At 39.9% G+C, this 22063-nt stretch overlaps 1 protein-coding gene across 1 annotated transcript; it reads right to left on the reverse strand.

The window, feature by feature from the left end:
* Positions 1–7313: 7313 nt before the first annotated feature.
* On the reverse strand, positions 7314–22012 carry LOC126376930 (negative elongation factor A). Its single transcript, XM_050024477.1, has 11 exons — positions 21803–22012; positions 20371–20625; positions 17608–17785; positions 16069–16224; positions 14945–15058; positions 13935–14026; positions 12838–12999; positions 10985–11071; positions 10607–10699; positions 9242–9341; positions 7314–8571 (listed from the first exon to the last, which is right to left on the reverse strand). The coding sequence occupies exons 1-11, from the start codon at positions 22010–22012 to the stop codon at positions 8306–8308; spliced, it is 1713 nt and encodes a 570-aa protein (XP_049880434.1). The 3' UTR covers positions 7314–8305.
* Between the last annotated feature and the right edge of the window lie 51 nt (positions 22013–22063).

Genomic DNA, 22063 nt, shown 5'->3' on the forward strand with positions numbered 1-22063 from the left:
TCTATCTATCCACCCTAAAAAGGATATAAACTTTAAGATAATACTTAAATATGTAAGGTACAGAATCTACTATACAAAAATTCAATCAAGACTGTTAACTTACTGGTACTGTCTTAAAATAATATCCATATTTCTAAGTCCACTTCCGTTTATGCGTAAACCAACTTAATAACTATGCTCCTAGAGTCCAATACACATTGCCAGTCACTAATATAACCACAATAGAAGTTCTTGAAGATTCAAGACTATTAAAAGTAAGTTCTTTTAAGTGCGCTGGTTCCAATAACTTTCAATATACAGTGAAACCTGGTTAAGTGAGACATCAAGGGACCTGCAATGTCGTTTCACTTATAGAGGTATTCCACTTACCCAGTGTCTCAGATATATAGATAGATAGATAAATAAATATCTGTCTCATTTACAGAGGGTTCCATTAATAGAGGTGAGAATACAGGTTATTTCGGTTATACAGGTGCGATCATTAAATAAAATAACGTGTTATGTATTTTTCAAATAAACATCTGTATGATAGTAAAGCGAAACTAAAAATGAAGGTAATTGAAGCTCAAAATTTGTACTTACGTACTTGGAATTACGTGTGGAATTTGTGGGTAGAATAAGAATGAGTAAACAAACAATGTTATCTCAGTTACAGACGTTTATGCATATAAAATTTACTCGCTGTCTCAGTTATAGAGGTAACTACGAGGGGAGGTCAAAAAGTTCGCGGAATGGAGGGGTTGGAGGGGGTTGGTTTGCTCGTACAGGTAGCCGCTAGTTGCACACCTCATTAACAGTATATGTACCAAGTTTGAAGCAAATCGGGTCATTAACGTTTGAACTATCGACCAGCAAACAAGTGAATCGGGAAGAACTCAGCGAATATGGAGAAAATTGAACACCGCGCCGTCATTAAGTTCCTCACCAAGCAAGGAAAATCCGCTCAGACGATTTTTTAAGAGCTGTTAGCAGTTTACGCGGACTCTGCCCCTGGTAAAACCATGGTTTACAAGTGGCATAGTCTTTTCAAGCAAGGAAGAGAGTCGATTGAAGATGACCCCCGCTCCGGACGGCCCATTGAGGCCACCACACCGGAAATCATCGAAAAAGTAGAGAAACTTGTATTAGAAGATACCCGCTTGAAGAAGAAGCAGCTTGCAGCAATGGTCGGTGTATCCGAAACAAGTATTTTAAATATCCTACATCAACATCTTGGGATGACTAAGGTCAGCGCAAGATGGGTTCCAAGAATGCTCACGCCACTTCAAAAAAGCGAGCGTGTCGAGTGTTCTCGCCAGTTTTTAGAGCTCTGTGGAGAGAATAAGGAAGAAGTTATGGCCCGGATTGTTACTGGAGATGAAACCTGGGTTCACCACTATGAACCTGAGTCGAAGCAAGAGTCGATGCAGTGGCATAAAAAAGGCACACCTCCTCCAAAGAAGTTTAAGGTGTCACAATCGGCCGGAAAGATCATGGCCACTATTTTTTGGGATACAGAAGGTATTTTGCTGATTGATTATAAAGATCGTGGTGTGACTATAACGGGACATTACTACGCTTCTTTACTGGATAGATTGAAAGAGGCTATCAAGGAAAAAAGAAGAGGAAAGCTGTCAAGAGGTGTGCTCCTTTTGCACGACAACGCACCCGTCCACACGTGCCATGTTGCGACGGCTGCCATTCACCGATGCGGGTTCGAAAAATTAAACCACCCGCCTTACAGTCCAGACTTGGCCCCCAGCGATTATTATTTGTTCCCAAAAATGAAAAAGGAACTGCGTGGACGAAAATTTGGCGATGATGAAGAAGTCAAGTCTGCAATTTCGGCCTATTTTGACAGCAAAGAGAAATCTTTTTTTTATGATGGAATAAACAAATTATTTGATAGATTCGGAAAATGTGTTAAGGTTAAGGGAGAATATATTGAAAAGGAAAAATAGTTTCGTGTTTAATTTCGACCCCCTTCCCCCTCATTCCGCGAACTTTTTGACCTCCCCTCGTATGATGATAAATCGAAAGAACGAATCCCAGATATAGAGGCTTACCTCGTCCCACTAACAGAGGTAATTCAGTGCCAAAGTGTTGGGACCTCAGCATGAGTTCCAGTTATGGAGGTTTCTCACTTATCCAGGTCCCACTTAACCAAGTTTCACTGTACTTATAAGAATTGGGTAGTTTCCTAGGTCAAAGATAAATTATGTATGATATTATAATTACTCTCTGAGGAGCTCGGTGGCGCAGCGGTAAACGCGCTCGGTCTGCGATTCTTGATATTAAGCAACTTTCGCAAAGGCCGGTCATAGGATGGGTGACCACAAAAAGAAAAGTTTTCATCTCGAGCTCCTCCGTGCTTTGGAAGGCACGTTAAGCCGTTGGTCCCGGCTGCATTAGCAGTCGTTAATAGCCACCAATCCGCATTGGGCCCGCGTGGTGGTTTAAGGCCCGATCTCCCTATCCATCCATAGGGAAGGTCCGTGCCCCAGCAGTGGGGACGTTAATGGGCTGGCGATGATTCTAATTACTAAATAAAGATAGATATAAGATTGACGAAAAACATTTTCTTTTTTCTATTTAACTTATTTACGAACTTTAATCAAGAGAAACGTAGTAAGTGTGCTTGTTCATACAAATTCCATAATCATTTCGTGTACGTTTAGTAAAAAGTAACTGATTTGACAAGTTGGAAATTAGCCTATAAGAATTTACTTAGGAGCACAAATGACTTATAAGGAAATCTCAGTGACATCTTATAGGACACTATAAGTGACTCGTCTTCTATCGTGTGGGTTGTGAGGCGGATGACCAACCCATCAACCCTGATGTCAGGGTTATTATTGAGCCGCTAAAGACCCCTGGCATGGGGAGTGTGGAATTTAAGTCCCAGCGCAACCAATGTATCTTTTTTTTCGTTTTGTCATGACGTGGATCGTGTATTTGTCACAGACAAAGTAGGTACTACTTTGACAGTTTTCTGGTTTTAATATGATGGCATGGAAAATATACAGTTTGACACGACAATATGCATTGGAATATAACAAAAATCGAATGGGAATCTTCTTATTGCTAAATTTCTTATTTCTATCTCGCTAGTTTTTCTAAATGCTATTTTATCGGTCCGAACAATTTGTTTACTGATTAACGTTGGGTGATTGTGAATAACCCGCAGGTGGAGTATGCTCCATTACATTTTTTAATAATTATGTACCTCAGCAATGAGAAAATAGGTAATTATCACGTTAAAAGTGAACAACGCCATCTATCGTGTGTTTGGGGAACGTCTCGACTCGAAAATCGCTCATTTTGCAATTAGATGGTGTCTACAGGAATTAGTACCAATATTAAATTTTATCGACTTGTTTCATATCATGTAATGTAGTCACCCGGATCAAACCAAATCTCACATAGTGAACGAGTGCCCTCTGCACCGGTTCCCAGGTGGCATAGCCGAGCTGCATTGTGTGACGGATGCGGTAGAGACTTAGAGAGAGAATCCACGCAGGATATTTAATTTTTGTCTGCCATACGCAATAATAATAATATCATGTAATGATCCCATCGCATAGAAACTGGCGCCCGCTGGTGACAGTAGAAACTTACTGTAAACCATAGAGATTCAAGTATGTTTTCTTAAATTATTTATGGTTTCAAGGCTTATCAGACTGCTTCTTCACCTAAACGCTGTGTTTTAGGAAAACACATAATATGGTAAATTAATGTCCAACGTTAACCAGTAATCATCTTAGACAGAACTTACGGTACTGCTTTTATATATGTTTATGTATAACCCGCCCAAATTAACTAGACCCCTCGCATTAAGTATACAAGCGAGATGCCTACTTAATTTTAGTTACATTATGTTGCAAAAGTAACAAAAACGTTATAAATTCGCTACTAAAGCATTAAAGGCACGTGTATAGAAGAAAATTCCCAATCAATTTTATTTAGTACTTAATATCTATTGAGAGGTTAGCCTCGATTCTGGCAGACTATATTTTATTTTAGTCTGGCAGCACTAAAAATAGTGTTGTCCTTCACTTACGACGAGCGCAAGACAGAGATAGAACTATTTTAGAATTGACAAACTAAACTAAAATAAATTTCGTCTGCAGGAATCACCAGCATTATTGTAATGAAAACAAAGTACCTACTTTGGTATAATGTGCTCCAATTATGCTTAATTTTCTTTTTTTAATTTTATGTAGACAAATGCAACAATTTGAAAATGTTACAGACAGGCACGATTCACGCCCTTTATTCTTATCAGGTTGGGCAGAGAGACAAGTCATTTTAAGAAAATTGCATAAAGTATAAGAAAAAATACGATTTGGCCTTGTCAGCCCCCAAGGGATATATATCACATGATAATATTGACAGGGTATTAAATTGACTACGAATTTCCCTGTTTTTATCTATACTACTAACTTTGTCAATGGTGCTAAGTCCTGTTGACACCATCAAATTTTAAGTTTTACATGTCATTTTCTTATCCGCCGAAAAGGAAAGGGACGGTTAATAGACGAGCATAAAATTTCATGTCAATTTTAGGTAGCGATCTTAAACCACCCTTTCAACATTTTACATTGACCAATAACCCGACGGAATTAAATTGACAGCACACGTCAAACGGGTTGCACACCAGCGAGATGTCTATTTGACTCTCCCGGGTTATACATTAATTTGCTCATTCATTTTAAAAGTAACAGCTGTTAAGCATTGTCCCTTTCTTTTTTTGCGGGCAAGAAAATTACAGGTATAACTTGAAAATAAAATTAGGTGGTGTCTATAGGAATTAGCACCGACATATTACCATATTCGTCCACAAAATTATTGGAACACAATATACTTACATTTTCCCAGTCAATCGGAAAATAGCATAATTTCAATCGTAACACTAATGCATTTCTTCAATTAGCTTTCGTTTATATTCAAAATACCAATATACTTCGGTCAATCAGTGGCAGCCCTAGCAAAATATTTAGGTGGTGCGAGTCCTCACATTGGCGCCCCTCAAAATACAGTTTCTCACTAGTTTACGGCCATCGAAATATACCTAACTAGCTTTTGCCCGCGATTTCGTCCGCGTGGCGTGTTATAAAAGAGAGATCTTTGTGTGTGGGGGGAGTGCATGTCAAATTTCAAGCATCTAACTTATGCAGTTTAGATTTTTTCATACAAATGTTTTTTCCCGCTAACTCCCGTTCCCGTGGAAATTTTGCAATATCCTGTTGCAACTAAGCTTTAAGTTTACTATGGTACCTGCATGCCAAATTTCAAGCGTCTAACTTAAGCGGTTTAGATTTTTCATACAAAAGGATTTTCCCGCTAATTCCCGTTCCTATGGGAATTCCGGGAATTCCTTTCTTAGTGCACCTCTACGGTACCTACGCTACGTCCCTTCCAAATTTCAAGTGCCTACGTTCAGCCGTTTAGGCTGTGCGTTGATATGTCAGTCAGTCAGTTTCTCCTTTTATATATTTAGAAGAAGATTAAATATTTTAAAAATGTCGTTTACGGCCTATTATTGTGTGAATTATACGTGGCAGCTTAGAGGTGTAATTCACAGGGCAGGTGAGCCCAATCCAGTTACTCCCCTGTAGACTTCACTCAATACTCAGGTCTCACAGAATACCAGGGTCGCGGCCCACGCCGCGGCATAAGCTGAGTGAGGACCTTTTATTCGGGACACCGTCCACTACACATGGGTAAGCCGACATGACGTCACATTTCATTTAGGTATACGTTTTCCATGTTCTATATAGAGAATATTTCGTGTGTGCGTTGACTTCTGATGTGATGTCATTATAATGTATGGAAGGTGTCCTAAATAATAAATGTTTCTTTCTTTCTTTCTTAGATCCGGGGCTGCCAGCCAGGGTGGTCCCGTCTAGGCTTATTTTGCCCCCCCCCCCCCCCCCCCCTCGAAACGGCGCCCCTTGCGATCGCACTTTTCACACCGACCTAGGGCCGCCACTGAAGCCAGTTGTGGTTGGCTACCAAGCTGAGATATACATAATTATGTTATAACAATGGTTTGATAACTCGACACATATTCATTTATTAAGTTACAATATAACATTTAAAGACTGTTCAGAAGTGATACGGCAAGGCAATGAGATAACGCGTGATCACATCGTAAGGTAACGGGTTCGAATTGCGGTCTCCAAATTGGAAGTTATTGTCGAATTTATATTTGGATGATTATTAAACAATGAAGCAATGAATACATCTGGGATGTTCGCCTCCCTGCGCAAGCGCAGCGCATCCCTCATACGCCGCGTATGGGACAGCCCCAACCGTGCTCTCTGTTCGATTGTGGACGAGAGCCCCTATTTGCGTCACTGCAGTGGGCTACACGCGCCCAAATGCTTTATAAGCTTTTGATATTGTTCTTTTCTTTTTATTTTATACTAACACTAGAAATAAGTCATTTACTAACACATTTGAGTCGATGGTTACTTGCAATAAAGACTTTATTTATTATTATTTATAAGAAAACCTAGATGTCCGAGAAATGTGTTTTCAAAGCGCACACCCCGGTTAATGCAAAATCTCATCGTTACCGTAAGTGCGAACGAGACAGACAAACGCTCCCTTTTACTCCTCAGCGGTTTACGGTCATTTACACCAAAGGCCCAGAGGGGGTGAGGTAATTCCAGCTCGGCGCCTCATGCGAATAGGCTACTTGACAACCTAGTCAAATGAGATACTTTTAACGAAACGTCAAAACGAAAGTTTTCTTTGGAGTTTGTATGGAAATACTGTCCTGTGACGTCATTAACAAAAGCGGTCAAACGTCGTACTCATTGTTACTTAATTTAGGGATAAAATTTGAAAGTAAGTCGAAAAGTAAAATGAGATTGACTTTCGATCATCTTAGACTGGCTTCTATTTATAGATTAGCATTTTATAATTTATCTTTGACCCATTCAAATACGCTATTGGCGCGGGGCGGAAACTCGCCGTTCTATGCGTAGTATTATTCTTTATTCTAGCAAATGATTTGGAAGGTGAAGGTTATAACTTCAATGAAAACTGATTCAAGTCTTCAGGTTAGATAATCGGACCCTGTGAAAACGGGATAATGCTAGGGAGGTGTGTAGTCAGGAATTTGAATGGATTCCTGTGCGTGAACTCTGTGAACATAAGCTCACGCCTATATCCCCATTGGGGTAGGCAGGTACATACATCGCAAGATGAACTAAGTACCCACACCTCACCGAGCTTTATGTTAGACCAACGTGATAGGTGATGAGCCGTATCGCTGTCGAGAATATCGAGATCCGTAACAAATGTGATTTTTTTTTATTATTAGATTAGGTCCTAGTAGGATTTTTCCTTCTACAAATTTTGGCATTCGTACAATTATTAAACGATCCTTAATTACTACTACATACTCCAAGCAATAATTAGCACGATTGGTCGAAGGTTTTCAAATTCATTACTTTTTTTCATTACTAAATTATATACATACCCGTGACTTTTTCAACTTTCAACTAAAGGCTTAGGAATTTGCTCAAAATATTGACATGTAGATATGAATATTATAACTTACTTGTAACGCAGTATGAAAGCCGTCTGAGGCATAAGTTATTGCATATTACAGCTGTATATATATTATTTATTATCTAAGATACATTTTATTTATTCCAAGTAAAATATTAAAATAGACCAAGTAAAATAGACCTGTAACTTGTGGCTCTGCCCATCGCGATAGGGTTTAGGGACATGAATCTATGTATGTATGTGGATATGATTTTAGAAAAGGGAAAATAGGTTTTTTTAGTTATTGTAAAGGCTTAATACAACTTAAGGTTAATGCGCCCGAGTTTTAACGTAATACCGTTTCAAAGTAAATCGAAAGAGAAATTACGAATGTTACTATTAAAGAATGAAATTTATGCTCACGATAAAATAAGTAAAAAAATGTCATTTTCAAACTACTTCAACAATCATAATTTCAAGTTTAAGACTCATTTCCATACACACATCATATTATTTAATATATATAAAAAAAAACTTATTTTCATCCCAAATTGACAATAAATCTAGCAGTTGGTCTAAAAGCAGTTTTTAGGCATCCGTTAACTTATTTAATCCAAAAATGGCGCAATATTCTTTTTACTATTAAAAAAACTATAATAAAAAAAACAACAAACTAAATCTGTCTTTATAACCTAAAAAAATCTTACCGTTTGAAAAAAAATGGCGCACTTGGTCGAAGGTATTTTCCGAGGCACACATCACTAAACATCAAATACAACAAACTGAAAGTGTCCTTTATAAAGTAGCTAGGTTCCCGCCATTTTTAACTGACGCTCTGATTGGCTATCGAGACGACCGGCTGTTGGTTATTGGCTGAGATCACTGTGGAGCCTGGAGGTATTTTTTGAGGCACCATTCCGTCTATGTGCCTGTATTTTTTCAGTCGTGTCCATTGGCCGTTGTTATAGTTCATTTGGAAATGCATTTCTGAGAGCATCGTGAGATATGTGTCGTCTGATTGCAGAACATTCTCTATGTTTTCTGATAGTTTTATCGTCACGATGTTGCCTAAGTTAGGACACGGGTTGTCTGAAAAAAATAATAATAGTAGATATTAATCGCTAAGTATGTGTTCTTCTATTGTGTAGATTGAGAGGTCACGATTCAAAGTGTTGACGATGTTACCCATTGAATAAAAATATATTTATTTGAGTTGGGTGGATGACTAACCTCATCAAACCAGCAGGGCTAAGATGGGCAACGTGATAAAATTATCGATCATTTCATTAAATTTTGTAGTTTATGTACACTTTGTATCATGTTATGTTGTGAAGGAAATAAATATTTTTATTTATTATTCCCTAACATGCGTATTTTGATAGAACGACATGACCTATTTGGGTTCACATAGCACCAATCGACAAAACGACATAATTATATCGTCAGAATGGATAAAATCATTGTGACAAAATTTTATCACCTTGCGCACATTAGCCCTACAGGGTTACTGTTGAGCCGCCAAAGGCAGCTGATACGACTCATGTAACGACTACGTACTTACGTCAGTAAGTAGAAAGAACTAACGGCTTAACGTGCCTTCCAAAGCACGGATCATCTTCCTTTCGGACAATCCGATGATCAGCCGTCAACGTCATAACCAAACTAGGGTTCACAAAGTGATTTTTGTGGCATGTGCCTACCGGGATTAGAACCCGGAACCTCCGGATCGTGAGCCTAATAATTGTTATAACTGTCTTACCCCTGGAGCCAGCCATGAAGCCAAGTATGAGCGCCTTCTCCGGCCGCGTCACGCGGTTGGCGTTGCGGAACATATCTTGTGCTTCCAACATTTGTTCGCGCTGCAAACAAACAATGAAACCTTGGGTCAAAAAAAAATCTTAAAAAAAAAACAATTAAATCTTGTGTTTTATAACAAATAAAGATATCCATGTAATATCAGATATTTTAGTTACAGATGAAAATACATTTATTATTGATAAGCACGAAATTACATAAATAATTAACAAATATAATGCTATTTACTGCACTCGTCAAAAAGCCCGCCCCTGACTAATCCAGGCGCGAAGGTGCCCATTACACTAGCCGCATTTCCTCGCTGTACAGCAATGGACAACCTTTGCGCCAAGAACAATCCGGCACGGGGGTTTTAGTTACCATATTTTTTATATAATATTCAGTATGTTTTTAAATGAAATATATTTTTCGTGTGTGTCTAATAGATATCAATATAAATAAATTATATAATATACGGTATACACATAGTATTAAAATAAGTAGCTAAGTTTACAGATTTATTTTTTGTATATGTTGCAAAGTCAATGGCTGACCTCATCAACGGTGGTATCAAGGTTATAATTGACTGATTAAGGTGCTTCCAAATTTTATTTTTCGGACGACCAGGTGAATTCGCCTGCCAAGACAATCTTCCAAAATGTTTTTTTGCTAGATGTGTCCCAGGGAATCGAACCCAGGACCTCCGAATCGTGAGCCTAAGACTCAACCACTGGAGAATTATGGAGGCTGTTATTGTATACCGATTTATTGGGGCACTGTTATTCCAAGGTAGTATTCACTACTTGGCCGGGCGGGAATGTAATACAAGATGTAATCTCGGACATGGGCGGATCCAGAGGCGCCCTGAACGACAGGTTGGGTCATGGCTGACCACTGCAATTTTATTTAATACTCTACAAAGATAGGTTTTCTGCGACCTGGTAACCCCCCTGACATAAGTTGGATCGGATCCTAACCTCGAAAGGGATACTACTGACACTAGGACTGAGGTAGTAGTAGCTCGGGAAGCCGGGGTCGCGAATCCGTATCATCATCACCCATTATCCCGTTTTCCACAGGGTCCGCTTACCTAACCTGAAGATTTGACAGGTCCGGTTTTTTACAGAAGCGACTGCTTGTCTGTCTGTCTGACCAGCACCGGCGCGGTGGCGTACCCGTATACAATAACAAAATCACCCAAAAAGAAAATCAGTATATCTCCTGACTTCAGGAACAAGATGAACTTCATAAGGCCGAGATTTCAAGACAATAGTTAAACAACTGGGGTTTGGATTTTGAAAGGACTTTTGGAGTAAGGCAGGATACGTACAGTGAGGGAGAGTCCCCGCCGCGGCAGCAGCGGCTGCGGGGGCGGCGCCGCGGCCGGGGGGGCGGGCGCCGGCGCCGGCGCGGGCACCTGCAGCTGCAACATGGATACAAACGTGTATACAAACGTGTATACAAATATGTATACAAACATGTATACAAGCGTGTATACAAACTTGTATACAAACGTGTATGCAAATGTGTATACAAACGTGTATATAAACATGTATACAAACATGTATACAAACATTGTATCAACCCCCTCCGGTTGATTGAGGGGAGGCCTGTGTCCAGCAGTGGGACGTATATAGGCAGTTAATGTAAAAAAAAACAGTTGTGTAACATCATTAGTAGAGTAAGAGGTATGCATGTGTATACTCACGGCGTGCGCCAGCGGCGGCGCGGCGGGCGCGGCGGCCAGCGCCGGCAGCGGCACGCCGCGGGCCGCCGGCGGGGCCGCCCCGCACACCTGCGCACACGCACACGCACAAGGGGGGTTAGTGACATCTTCTATCTAAATATATAAAAGGAGAAACTGACTGACTGACATATCAACGCACAGCCTAAACGGCTAAACGTAGGCACTTGAAATTTGGAAGGGACGTAGCTTAGGGACCGTAGAGGTGCACTAAGAAAGGAATTCCCGAAATTCCCACGGGAACGGGAGTTAGCGGGGAAAAAACATTAAGTGAAAAAATCTACACTGCATAAGTTAGATGCTTGAAATTTGACATGCACTCCCACACACATAAAGATCCACGCGGACGAAGTCGCGGGCAAAAGCTAGTCGTAACGAAGACTTTGAGAGATGATTCACACCATGATTCTGAGTTGATATCAAGTGGAATTTTCCATCGCAAAAAAATAGAACTGAAAATATTTGAAAAAGCACATATATATTCATGATTTTTCCGACAGGAAATTCAACTTGATATCAACTCGGAATCATGAAATGAATCATCCCCCAAAGTTTTTGTTCCTGTGTCACTAACACCCATACATACCCGTATAATTAAAACCAGACTAAAGTAATCACAAGAAGTAATACTTATAATATTGTATATTTACCTATTACATTGGCTCAATTAATGTTGATTTTTTATTAAAATAATGTCATTGATCTCTTATGAATAAATGTTTATATACTTAAATACAGTACTTATTTCAATAAATATTCCCGAAATTTCAGAAGTAGCCCTAATGAGAAATAGTCCTAATGAGAAGTAGCCCTAATGAGAAGTAGTCCTAATGAGAAGTAGCCCTAATGAGAAGTAGTCCTAATGAGAAGTAGCCCTAGTGAGAAAAAGCCCAAGTGAGAAGTAGCCCTAATGAGAAGTAGTCCTAATGAGAAATAGCCCTAGTGAGAAAAAGCCCAAGTGAGAAGTAGCCCTAATGAGAAGTAGCCCTAGTGAGAAAAAGCCCGAGTAAGAAGTAGCCCTAATGAGAAGTAGCCAAAATGAGAAGTTGCCATAATGAGAAGTAGTCCATTTGCGAGTCGGTTGCCATAATGAGAATTAGCCCTAATGCGCCTAATTCGATGTAAGTGATAGGATAATTCGGCTCCTGATTATAAGTTGGTACTGGGGCAATTTCTGTTCGGCGCGTCCTTAGCCGGAATAAGATGGTGACTGAGTTCAGATAGGGACCCAGAGCTACGGGGTACAATGTAGAACCTAACTCTATCTCTTTCTTATACGTATTGCAAGTAAAGGACGGCACTACTTTATCTGTTATACTCAATTTAGTAAACGCAGGTGAGATTTCCTGACAATAACAATGAGGTTTGAATTTTAACGACTTTTTTCTTACAACTTTAAGTTTGTGTCCGGCTGAATAGACACTATAGTAATACCCCGCAACTGGTGTTAGTTTGGAGAGAATACATACATACATACATAAACTCACGCCCGTAATCCCTAATGGGGTGGGCAGAGCCATAAGTTATCAAAGACAACTTGCAGCCACTGTTGATACGAGAGACTGTTGTTGTTGATGTTGTTGGGGAGAGAATGATTTTTGTAAACATGGACATGTTTGTCGCACGCACCCTGAGCGGTGGCGAGGATCTTCACGCATTGGGTGCCTCATGACGGGTACAGGCGTCGTGGTAGACCTCGGAAGAGATGGCGTGACGACTTGGACGCTTGCCGGAGTACGCACAGGAAACGCAAACGAAGAGGAAGGGGGTGCCTTTGCCCAGCAGTGGGATCTTGTAGGCTAGATTAGATTACTTACCGGCTTGATGTTCTGCAGTAGCACAGCCTTCCCTCCAGGCTGCAGTATGACGGCAGAGTTGAGCAGTCCACTAGCCGTCAGCAGTACAGGCTTGCCGCCCGGCTGGGACGCGACCACCAGCTTCGGTTGTTGGCCAACCACAATACCCTTGCCACCAGGGCTCTGGAAGGTTGGCAAGGTGAGAAATTAAAGATAAAATTAGGTTACGGATTGGATACGGATTTAAGAATGATTATTATACCGGATACGGTTACGGATACGGATAATAAATTATTTCGGATTATCCGTTGGTTTCGGATAATTTCGGTTAATGATATTATTTTTTAAGGAATTTCACAATAGAAATAGGTAATAAAGTGGTTATATTTGTAATGACAAGTTATATTATGTTATGACGACAAAAGAAGAAAAAACAAACAATGCGCGCGGCTTGTGTGTCGGCACTGGCAGCGGCCAGTCGATCGAAACAACTTGTCATAACGTGTCTCAATTAGGCTCCTATCTGATATTATCCGAAACTTTTATTTCTGATTCGGTTACGGTTACGGATGATTTTTATATCGGATATCCGATAGTTATGTTACGGTTACGGAGCTCCCTAACATCCCTCATCTGTAACATGACGTAAATTCAAAAATGTTACATTGTCCTTCAACAAGTTTATCCATGATAATTACGTTGAATAAATTATTCTGATTCTGGTAATTCATGTTGGGTCACGTTTGGTGTAAGTTAGTAGTCGTTACATGAGCCATGTCAGGAGCCTTTGGCGGCTCACTAGTAACCCTGACACCAGGGTTGATGGGGTTGGTAATCCACCTAACAACCCACACGACCGAAGAAGACGGTTGGTCTATGTTCAATAAACGATATATTATGTGATATATTAGTATAAAAACACCAAAAAAAAAACACCTCCATCAACCCGCAGTGGAGCAGCGTGGTGGAGTATGCTCCATACCCCTCCGGTTGATAGAGGGGAGGCCTGTGCCCAGCAGTGGGACGTATATAGGCTGTTTATGTATGTTATGTTATATTAGTATAATCATGTAGACATTGTACATTGTTTTTGTGGTGCATGAGGTCAGAGTCCGTACCTGGTGCAGCAGTATGGGGTTGTGCACGGGCGGGTCGGGCTCGGGCGCGGCGGGCGCCGGCGCCGCCTCCGTCGGGGAGCCCGCGGGCAGCGCTGCGGGAGAAAGCGTATATTACTAATCATGTATTAGCGTTGTACCTACAATGTGTCGTGAACATGACTTTTATAAGGAATCCAAAATCGATTTGCTATTCTGGGGGGTTAAAATGGCCGCAATTTGACATTTGCGCATATAAAAGTGCGCAATTGTCAAATATTGTATTGCTTTTTAGATGAATTGCTTCGATGTGGCAGTTTAACAGTTTGTTTATAACATGTCTGTCGTAATTTCTATCAATTTACCAAAAAAATTTGATGCAATTAAATATAACAGATGCATGAATTAACTAAACGGTTATTATATATTTGTTTTTTAGTGTCCACGAGTTCTTTAGCTTTAGGCATCAGTCTATTAATAATAATATAATTATATAAATATTTGCACACCTGCTTGTAGGTTGAATACATACACTGTTTTACTTAGAATAAAATCTTTAATTTTGTGTTCTTGCAAATAAATGATTGATTGATTGATTTGTGGATAATATTTGTCGAGTCCAAAATCACATAATATACTACCCGTGCGAAGCCGGGTTGGATAGCTAGTATAACTATAAAATACGTACTAGAAAACGTCCGTGGTCCAATGGGTGAGCGTTGTGCTCACGATCCGAAGGTACCGGGTTCGAATCCCGGTGGAGGCAAATCACCAAAATCACTTCATGATCCCTAGTTTGGTTAGGTTATATCCAGAAGATGATCCGTGCTTCGGAAAGCACGTTAAGCCGTTGGTCCCGATTACTAACTTACTGATGTAATTAAGTCACATGAGCCAAGGGCCTTTGGCGGTTCAATAGTAACCCTGAAACCAGGGTTTATGAGGTTGGTACTCCACCTCACAACCCAGACGATAGAAGAAGAAGGCGGCTCAATAATAACCCTGATACCAGGGTTTATGGAGAAGATACGTACTATTCGGAGTCTCCTCTGGCTTCGGCATCTGGTAGTTGTTGAGCCCCTTGGCGTAGTCGGGCGGGGGGGACGCGGGCGGCGCGGGGGGCTGCTTCTTCTGACCCTCCTCCATCTCTGTTGAATGGAAATTGGGTCGTGTACTAGGTTCAAGATAAATGATGAAATAACATAACATAAATATTAAAATTGCAAAGCTGAGGTGGCAGTGGGCAGGACACATAGCGAGGAGAACCGGTGGCCGATGGGGCGGAAAGGTTCTAGAATGGCGACCACGTGTCGGACGACGCTCAGTGGGTAGGCCCGCTACAAGGTGGACCGACGATCTGGTGAAGGTCGCGGGAAGCCGCTGGATGCGGGCAGCGCAGGACCGATCGTCGTGGAGATCCTTGGGGGAGGCCTATGCCCAGCAGTGGGCATCATACGGCTGATGATGATGAAATATTAAAAAAGAAACAAGTCACAAAAAAAGGAAGGGGCAAGTCACAGGGACTGTAACCTGGAACCTGACTGAGGGCAGCAGTAACTGTCAGTACTATTCAGAGGTACATGACAGGGGTCCTAGTATGGCTTTGTAATAGACTACTCTGGGCGCCATCCCACTTGCGTCAGACAGAGTACTGCGGGGCGGAAGGCAAGAGGGAAACCACTGCACTATTTTTCCCTAAAAAAGTAGCATGGAGAATGCTACACCGACAAGAGCGTGGCTCTTAAATTGATGACGACGATATAACATTTATTTATTACGTGTTTTATTGCAAGTTATTTGTTATTCCGTGTTTTGTTAATCTTTCTTTTTTCTTTCTTATTTTTAACGAGGCTTTGAACACCCTGTGTGATCATGCCAGCCTCATAGGTGCTTTCGTGTACCTATCCCTTAGGCAAGGGATTAGTCAACCAGATAATATAAACTTTTAAGCCTTACTTGATAGTGGCTCTGCCAACCAGCAATTGACTTCTCCGTTGCAAAGAGAAATCACACCCTGAGATCATCAATAAAAAAAAATGGCTTTTGATTGACTGGAATGGAAACTGCTACACCGACAAGAGCGTGGCTCTTAAATTGATGGTGTTATAATAAACGTTTCTTTTTTTCTTTCTATATAACAGATGTCGGCAGCACTCACCCAGTTTCCTCCTCTTCTTAATCTGCGCGTGAGTGGCGGGTTGCTCGGTGATGTCCAGCAGCTTGATGCCGGCGCGGGGCGGAGCGCGGGGGGGCGCCGCCAGCGGCCGCGGGGCCGAGCGCCCCGCCCAGCGGGACGGGAGGCCCTTCAGAGGGGCTGTGGGACACAAATTTGGTTAATACAATAACATAACATAAATAGCCTATATACGTCCCACTGCTGGGCACAGGCCTCCCCTCAATCAACCGGAGGGGGTATGGAGCATACTCTACATCGCTGCTCCACTGCGGGAGGTATTTTTACGGCTAAGTAGGGCCCCAGGTGATTCAAGCCTGTAATGTCCTCCAAACAAAGGACAGTCTCACAAAGTGATTTCGTCAATGTCCCCATCGGGAATCGGACCCGGACCTCCAGATCGTGAGTCTAACGCTCTAACCACTAGACCACAGAGGCTGTTACAAGACAATTATTATTGCTTAACAGTACTCTTGCTGAGCTGAAGTATCCGAGAGACCTGTTTCAAAGTCTATACAGGTTGCGAAGCAGCAATAGTTTTAGGCAGGTGCATTGGTTAAGGAAAACATCGTGAAGAAACTCACATTCCCAAGAAATACGTTTCCGAGGTATGTGACCTAACCTGTATTTGAAAGTCAGACAGAGGTCGGAAGGTCAGACAGGTAGTAGGTACCTGAAAAATCCGGACCTTCAGGTCAGGTAAGCCGACCCTTCTATTTCTTCCATTGTATGGGTTATACACTTTACCAACCTCATGAACCCTAGTGTCAGAGTTATTATTGAGTCGCCTAAGGCCCCTGGCATGGCTCATGTAACGTACTTACATCAGTATATAATAACCGTGACCAACGGTTTAACGTGCCTTTCGAAGGACGAATCATTACTTTCGGACAATCGAGTGATCAGCCTGCGATGTCCTAAGCAAACCAGGGCCTCACAAATTGATTTATGTGATATGTCCCAATCGGGATTCGGATCCGGGTCCTCAGGATCGTGAACCCAAGCTCAACAACTGGACCACGGAGGTTCTTTAGGACCGGAGCGGACCCTGTGACGGGATAACTATTGTTTACGATTCTCTCTCGTTATCTGTTTATCTGTTGTCTTTATTTTACACATCTGTTTATTTGTCGTATCTCTTATGTATAATTTAACCCCTTGGCATACTATCTACCTTTGACTAATACTTTTCATATTTTTCCTAATCCCTTAATTCATATATTTTCTTCATAATTATATTTGCTTATTTTCTTATTTATTTTAAGCAAATCCTGACACTTTTCTGTTGGCACGATAGTTCAAAGTATTTATAAGCGTAAGTTTGGTACTGGCAGAATATCAGTGTTGCTAAGAGTGGTATTTCTACTATTCTTCGCAACAACATGCTGAGTCAGTCCCATTTCCCTGGCAGTGTATTTTTGATTTGTATACTTATCTTTATCTTCTTTACTATTGTACTGCACTGTTTTGGGAATAAAGTTATTATATTCTATTATTCTAACTCTAGGGAGATTAACCACTCACTGGTATCTGTCATCTTCCTCGGCATGCCTCTGCTGCGGACAGGGACAGTAGGAGCAGCTGCCTTCTTCTGGTTGGCCTGCACCTCCGCTGCTTTGGCTAGAAGTTCACTCCGCAAAGCCACCGACTTCGGCTTACGTTTCAACGTGAAATGCTTCACTGGGTTCGCTTGTTGGCCCACCTGAAATTGGAAATCATAAACCATTACATTAGATTAGGTATTATAAATTTTTACACACTTGGTTAGAAGCTCATATAGACCAATATATACGAACATTATGAATAATTAATTATAATTCTTTATTGTGCAAGACTTGTACAAGTTTAAATTAGTTAACACTTAGGAAACATCAGTGGGTAAAGATTGTACACAATTGTTAAACTCTGTTGATCCAAACTAAGCACAAAGGCCTGTATCTTGGAAAATCAGTGTTCGACCACACAAGTTGAGTTATATATGAGTAAACTAATTAGTGCTAGCATGAGTAAGTCATGTCATAAGATAATTAGAATCAGAATCATTTATTCAACATAATAGGCTACTTTCCAACTAGTCAAATCAGTTACTGTTTACTAAACGTCAAAACACGAAATTACTATGGAATTTGTATGAGAAAGCAACCTGTGACGTCATAGAAAAAGTGACAAAATGTGACACTTATTATTACATTTTTCTTTATTAAAATTCATAAATAAGTTAAATAGAAAAAGAAAACATTTTTTGTCACCTTTAGATCTGTCTTTATTTAGTAATCAGACTTTCATAATTTATCTTTGACCTAAAAACTATCCAATTATCATAGATAAACTTGTTGAAGGTCAATTTAACATTATTGAATCTACGTCATTTCGCAAGGTGTTATGGCTGAGGAGAAGAAATGACAAGAAACTGCAACAGCAACACATCTTTTAAATCAATGTAGGTATACATTAGAAGCTATTTAATAACTAGAGATAGATAGATAGATATAGCCTTTATTATGAACTTATTGTAACAATTTTTTTTTTAGCTTTTACTTAATATTTAAAAAAAAAGATGTGTTTAATTATGTTCTTCGTCCATTTGTCTTTTGACAAAGGCCTCCTCCAGCTCTTTCCACTTATCCCTGTCTCTTGCCAGCCTCTAATAGCTAATAACAGCCAATAACTAGAGAAACACATTTAATACAATGCACATTTAATACCAGGCATCGCAATTCCAACAATATTACATACGTATATGAGTCAAATTGATAACCTCCATCTTTTTTTGAAGTTGGTAAAACATTTTTTTCACCAATATTTTGAATGGACCTTCATTACTCAGGAAGGATATAGATTCATCATCATCATCTCCATATTGTGGAAACCACGTAAGTGCCTTATTGATGTCATGGACACTGTGTATACCCTCATACACTCTCTCATGATAAAACATTTTTGTTTTAGTTTTAGTTCTAGTATTTTATCAATTTTTAAATAAATCCTTGATTTTCTTTATTTTTTAATAGCCAGTAACATTTCACTGCAAATGCAAATGCGTCAAACAATTTCGACATAAATTCTTTTTCTTTTCAATTTGTAAAACATAAACTTGAAATTACTGAAATTAATGTTTAATCATAAAATCATTACCTACTGTAATATGTAATTGAAGTGTGTGAAGTGTGTAATATATGATCGGTATAATGAATGAATCCCATTTCGCCTTTTACCATCTCTGGGATACCATTCTGTGATGTCTTTAGTCCACTTTTTTATTCTAGACCTCATCATGTGTGGTCTACCAAACAAAAGATGGGAAGACAATCTACCACAAGGTTGGAGAAAGTCAACAGGCGACAGACAGGTGTGGCGCAATAAGGAGGAGGCGTATATCCTAGGACAGCCCGACAAATAAATAAACATATAGATAATTAAGTAAAACTATGTAATAATATATGTGATATGTGTGTATGTCGGAGATTAAAGGCTATTTTTATTTATTATAATGAATGAATATTGATGGCAAGTGTGGCAATCTCAGGACAGGTGGCTAAAGTCCCTTAGACTATGTAGGCTAGGTGACAATCTATTCAAATAAAATCCATTTTTCAAAATGACAATATGGTTCATTTATACTGCCATCGCAAAAGTATACAATTCTTCTTCTTATCGTGTGGGTTGTGAGGTGCAATACCAGCCTCATCAACCCTGGTGTCAGGGTTATTACTGAGCCGCCAAAGGCCCCTGACATGGCTCATGTAATAATTACTCACTTACATCAGTAAATAGTAACTGGGACCAACGGTTTAATGTGCCTACCGAAGCATGGATCATCTTACTTTAGGACAATCAGGTGATCAGCCTGTAATGTCCTAACCAAACTAGGGATCACAAAGTGATTTTTGTGATACCTCCCCACTGGGATTCGAACCCGTGAACCTCAGGATCGTGAGTCCAACGCTCAACCACTGGACCATAGAGGCCATTTGATATATGTAAGTATAGTATAGAAGTGTTTATACTTGCATGGTTTTGTTTGCTCGCTCGTAATATGAGCTTTTCACCATCACGTACAAACACGCCCGTAGTTCGTAATGGGGTGTTTAGAGGGAAATAGGTCCGCTTAACTTTACTTTGTTGCTGATCATCTTCAACATGTTGTAAAAGTCAGCAACAACGTACATAAACAGCCTATATATGTCCCACAGCTGGGCACAGGCCTCATCGCAATCAACCGGAGGGGGTTTGGAGCATACTCCAACATACAACAAATTACTACTTAACATTACCAAAACGACTCACCACCGAAACTAAAGCATTCTTGTTAAGATATAGGCATTCCAAAGGCAACAGTCCTAGGTCCGAATGTTTGGCCAAAGCTCGTCGTAGTTCCGCAATCATGTCACTGAATACAGGCCGTGTCTCATCGAACTCTGCTATCTCGGTGTTGAGCGTACCCGATGAGGGAAACGTTTTGAGGACTTCAGCAAGCATAGCCACCCAGAGGTCCGAGTCCACTGCGGCAACTTCGATAATCTCTTCCAGCTCATTTTTCCACTGAAATTTGAAGAGTAAGATTTGTATTTTAGCAAGTTGTTTTAAAGTATAAGTTCCTTTAATCAATAAAGTGTTACTGTACACACAACTTTCACTTTTTGGAATGTGTGTCTACAGAATAAAACTTTAGCAAATACATATTTATGTACTAGAGAAAAAAATTGTGACAAATTATGAAATGATGTTGTAACTTTGATTTTAAGGTATTTCATACCATAAATAATGTTGCCTTTTGAAAATCAATAAATTAATATAAATTCTTTTACATGTAATCTAGCATCAGGCCTGCATCCCCGAAGGGGTAGGCAGAGGTATATAGTAGGTATATACAAATTCTGTTTATTTAAATTCTTTTACTTTTATGTCCTTCTTGACCCCAATATGGCTATTTGCATTGTGATTTCAACAATAACTTTCCGTTACAAATTACTTGTTTTAATACCTGTAGCAAAACCAATCCAATACTGAATCAAATATTGACTGAAGTTCAATTTCATAGGCTATAGATTACTTTCGCGTTTGTTATATTATTTGTGGGCATTCTATGTACATAACCTACCTATGTTTACATTTAATAACCCTAAAGCAAAACGTTAGCTTCCATGCAAACTATGATTTAGGTGTAATTGTAGGGAGGAATACAGACTTTAGACTGTGAGGAACTATAGAAATAGCCAAGGAAATGACAGGAAACCTTGAGATTAAGATAGCCAAACCTCTACTAATAAAATTATAGGTTATTTAAGCTTATTCAGGTCGGAACTAAATCATCCTACGGCCGATATACAGCAGTCCTTATCGAGTTTACCAATATAATTACAGCGCAAACTGAAATACTTCACGCAATTTAACAGAACATTCCAATAACGAGGGAAAATCAACAACAATAATTGGAAAATATGAATGTTTATTATCGTCGAACAAAATCTACATAGCTGACATGGACTATGTAAACTATGATAACATTGTGTAAACCGCTGAAAATTCCAGCATTTAACCAATATTTAACCATTATTAGAAATTCTCCAGGTAAATTTTAGTAATGACAACAAATAAAACTACTACATACATCAAACCTTGTATCTCTTTCTAGCTTGCGATGGTTACCCAAGAAGAAAAGAGACACAATAAACAATACAGTTACGCAAAACCATAGAACATCAAAGAGAAAAGTTACCTCTTCAACACTTCTGCGCGGGATATGAAAGAAACTTAGCAATAATTTCAATTTCACTTGTGTTTGCAAATCTGGAAAACAGTCCTTGATATTTTTTAGAACTTCAGCATTCAACTGTGTACAAATAGAGCCGGTAGTCCACGAATCGTTCGATATTCCGAGTTTATTGTGGAGCCACAAAGATGTGTCACTATCCCGAACGTTCGCCATCTTGCAACTGAGATAGTGACGTCCTCGCCATGTGTCTCTTGAGTCTTGAGA

The sequence above is a fragment of the Pectinophora gossypiella genome, chromosome 22, assembly GCF_024362695.1.
Source record: "Pectinophora gossypiella chromosome 22, ilPecGoss1.1, whole genome shotgun sequence".
In the NCBI taxonomy this organism is placed as follows: Eukaryota; Metazoa; Arthropoda; class Insecta; order Lepidoptera; family Gelechiidae; genus Pectinophora; species Pectinophora gossypiella.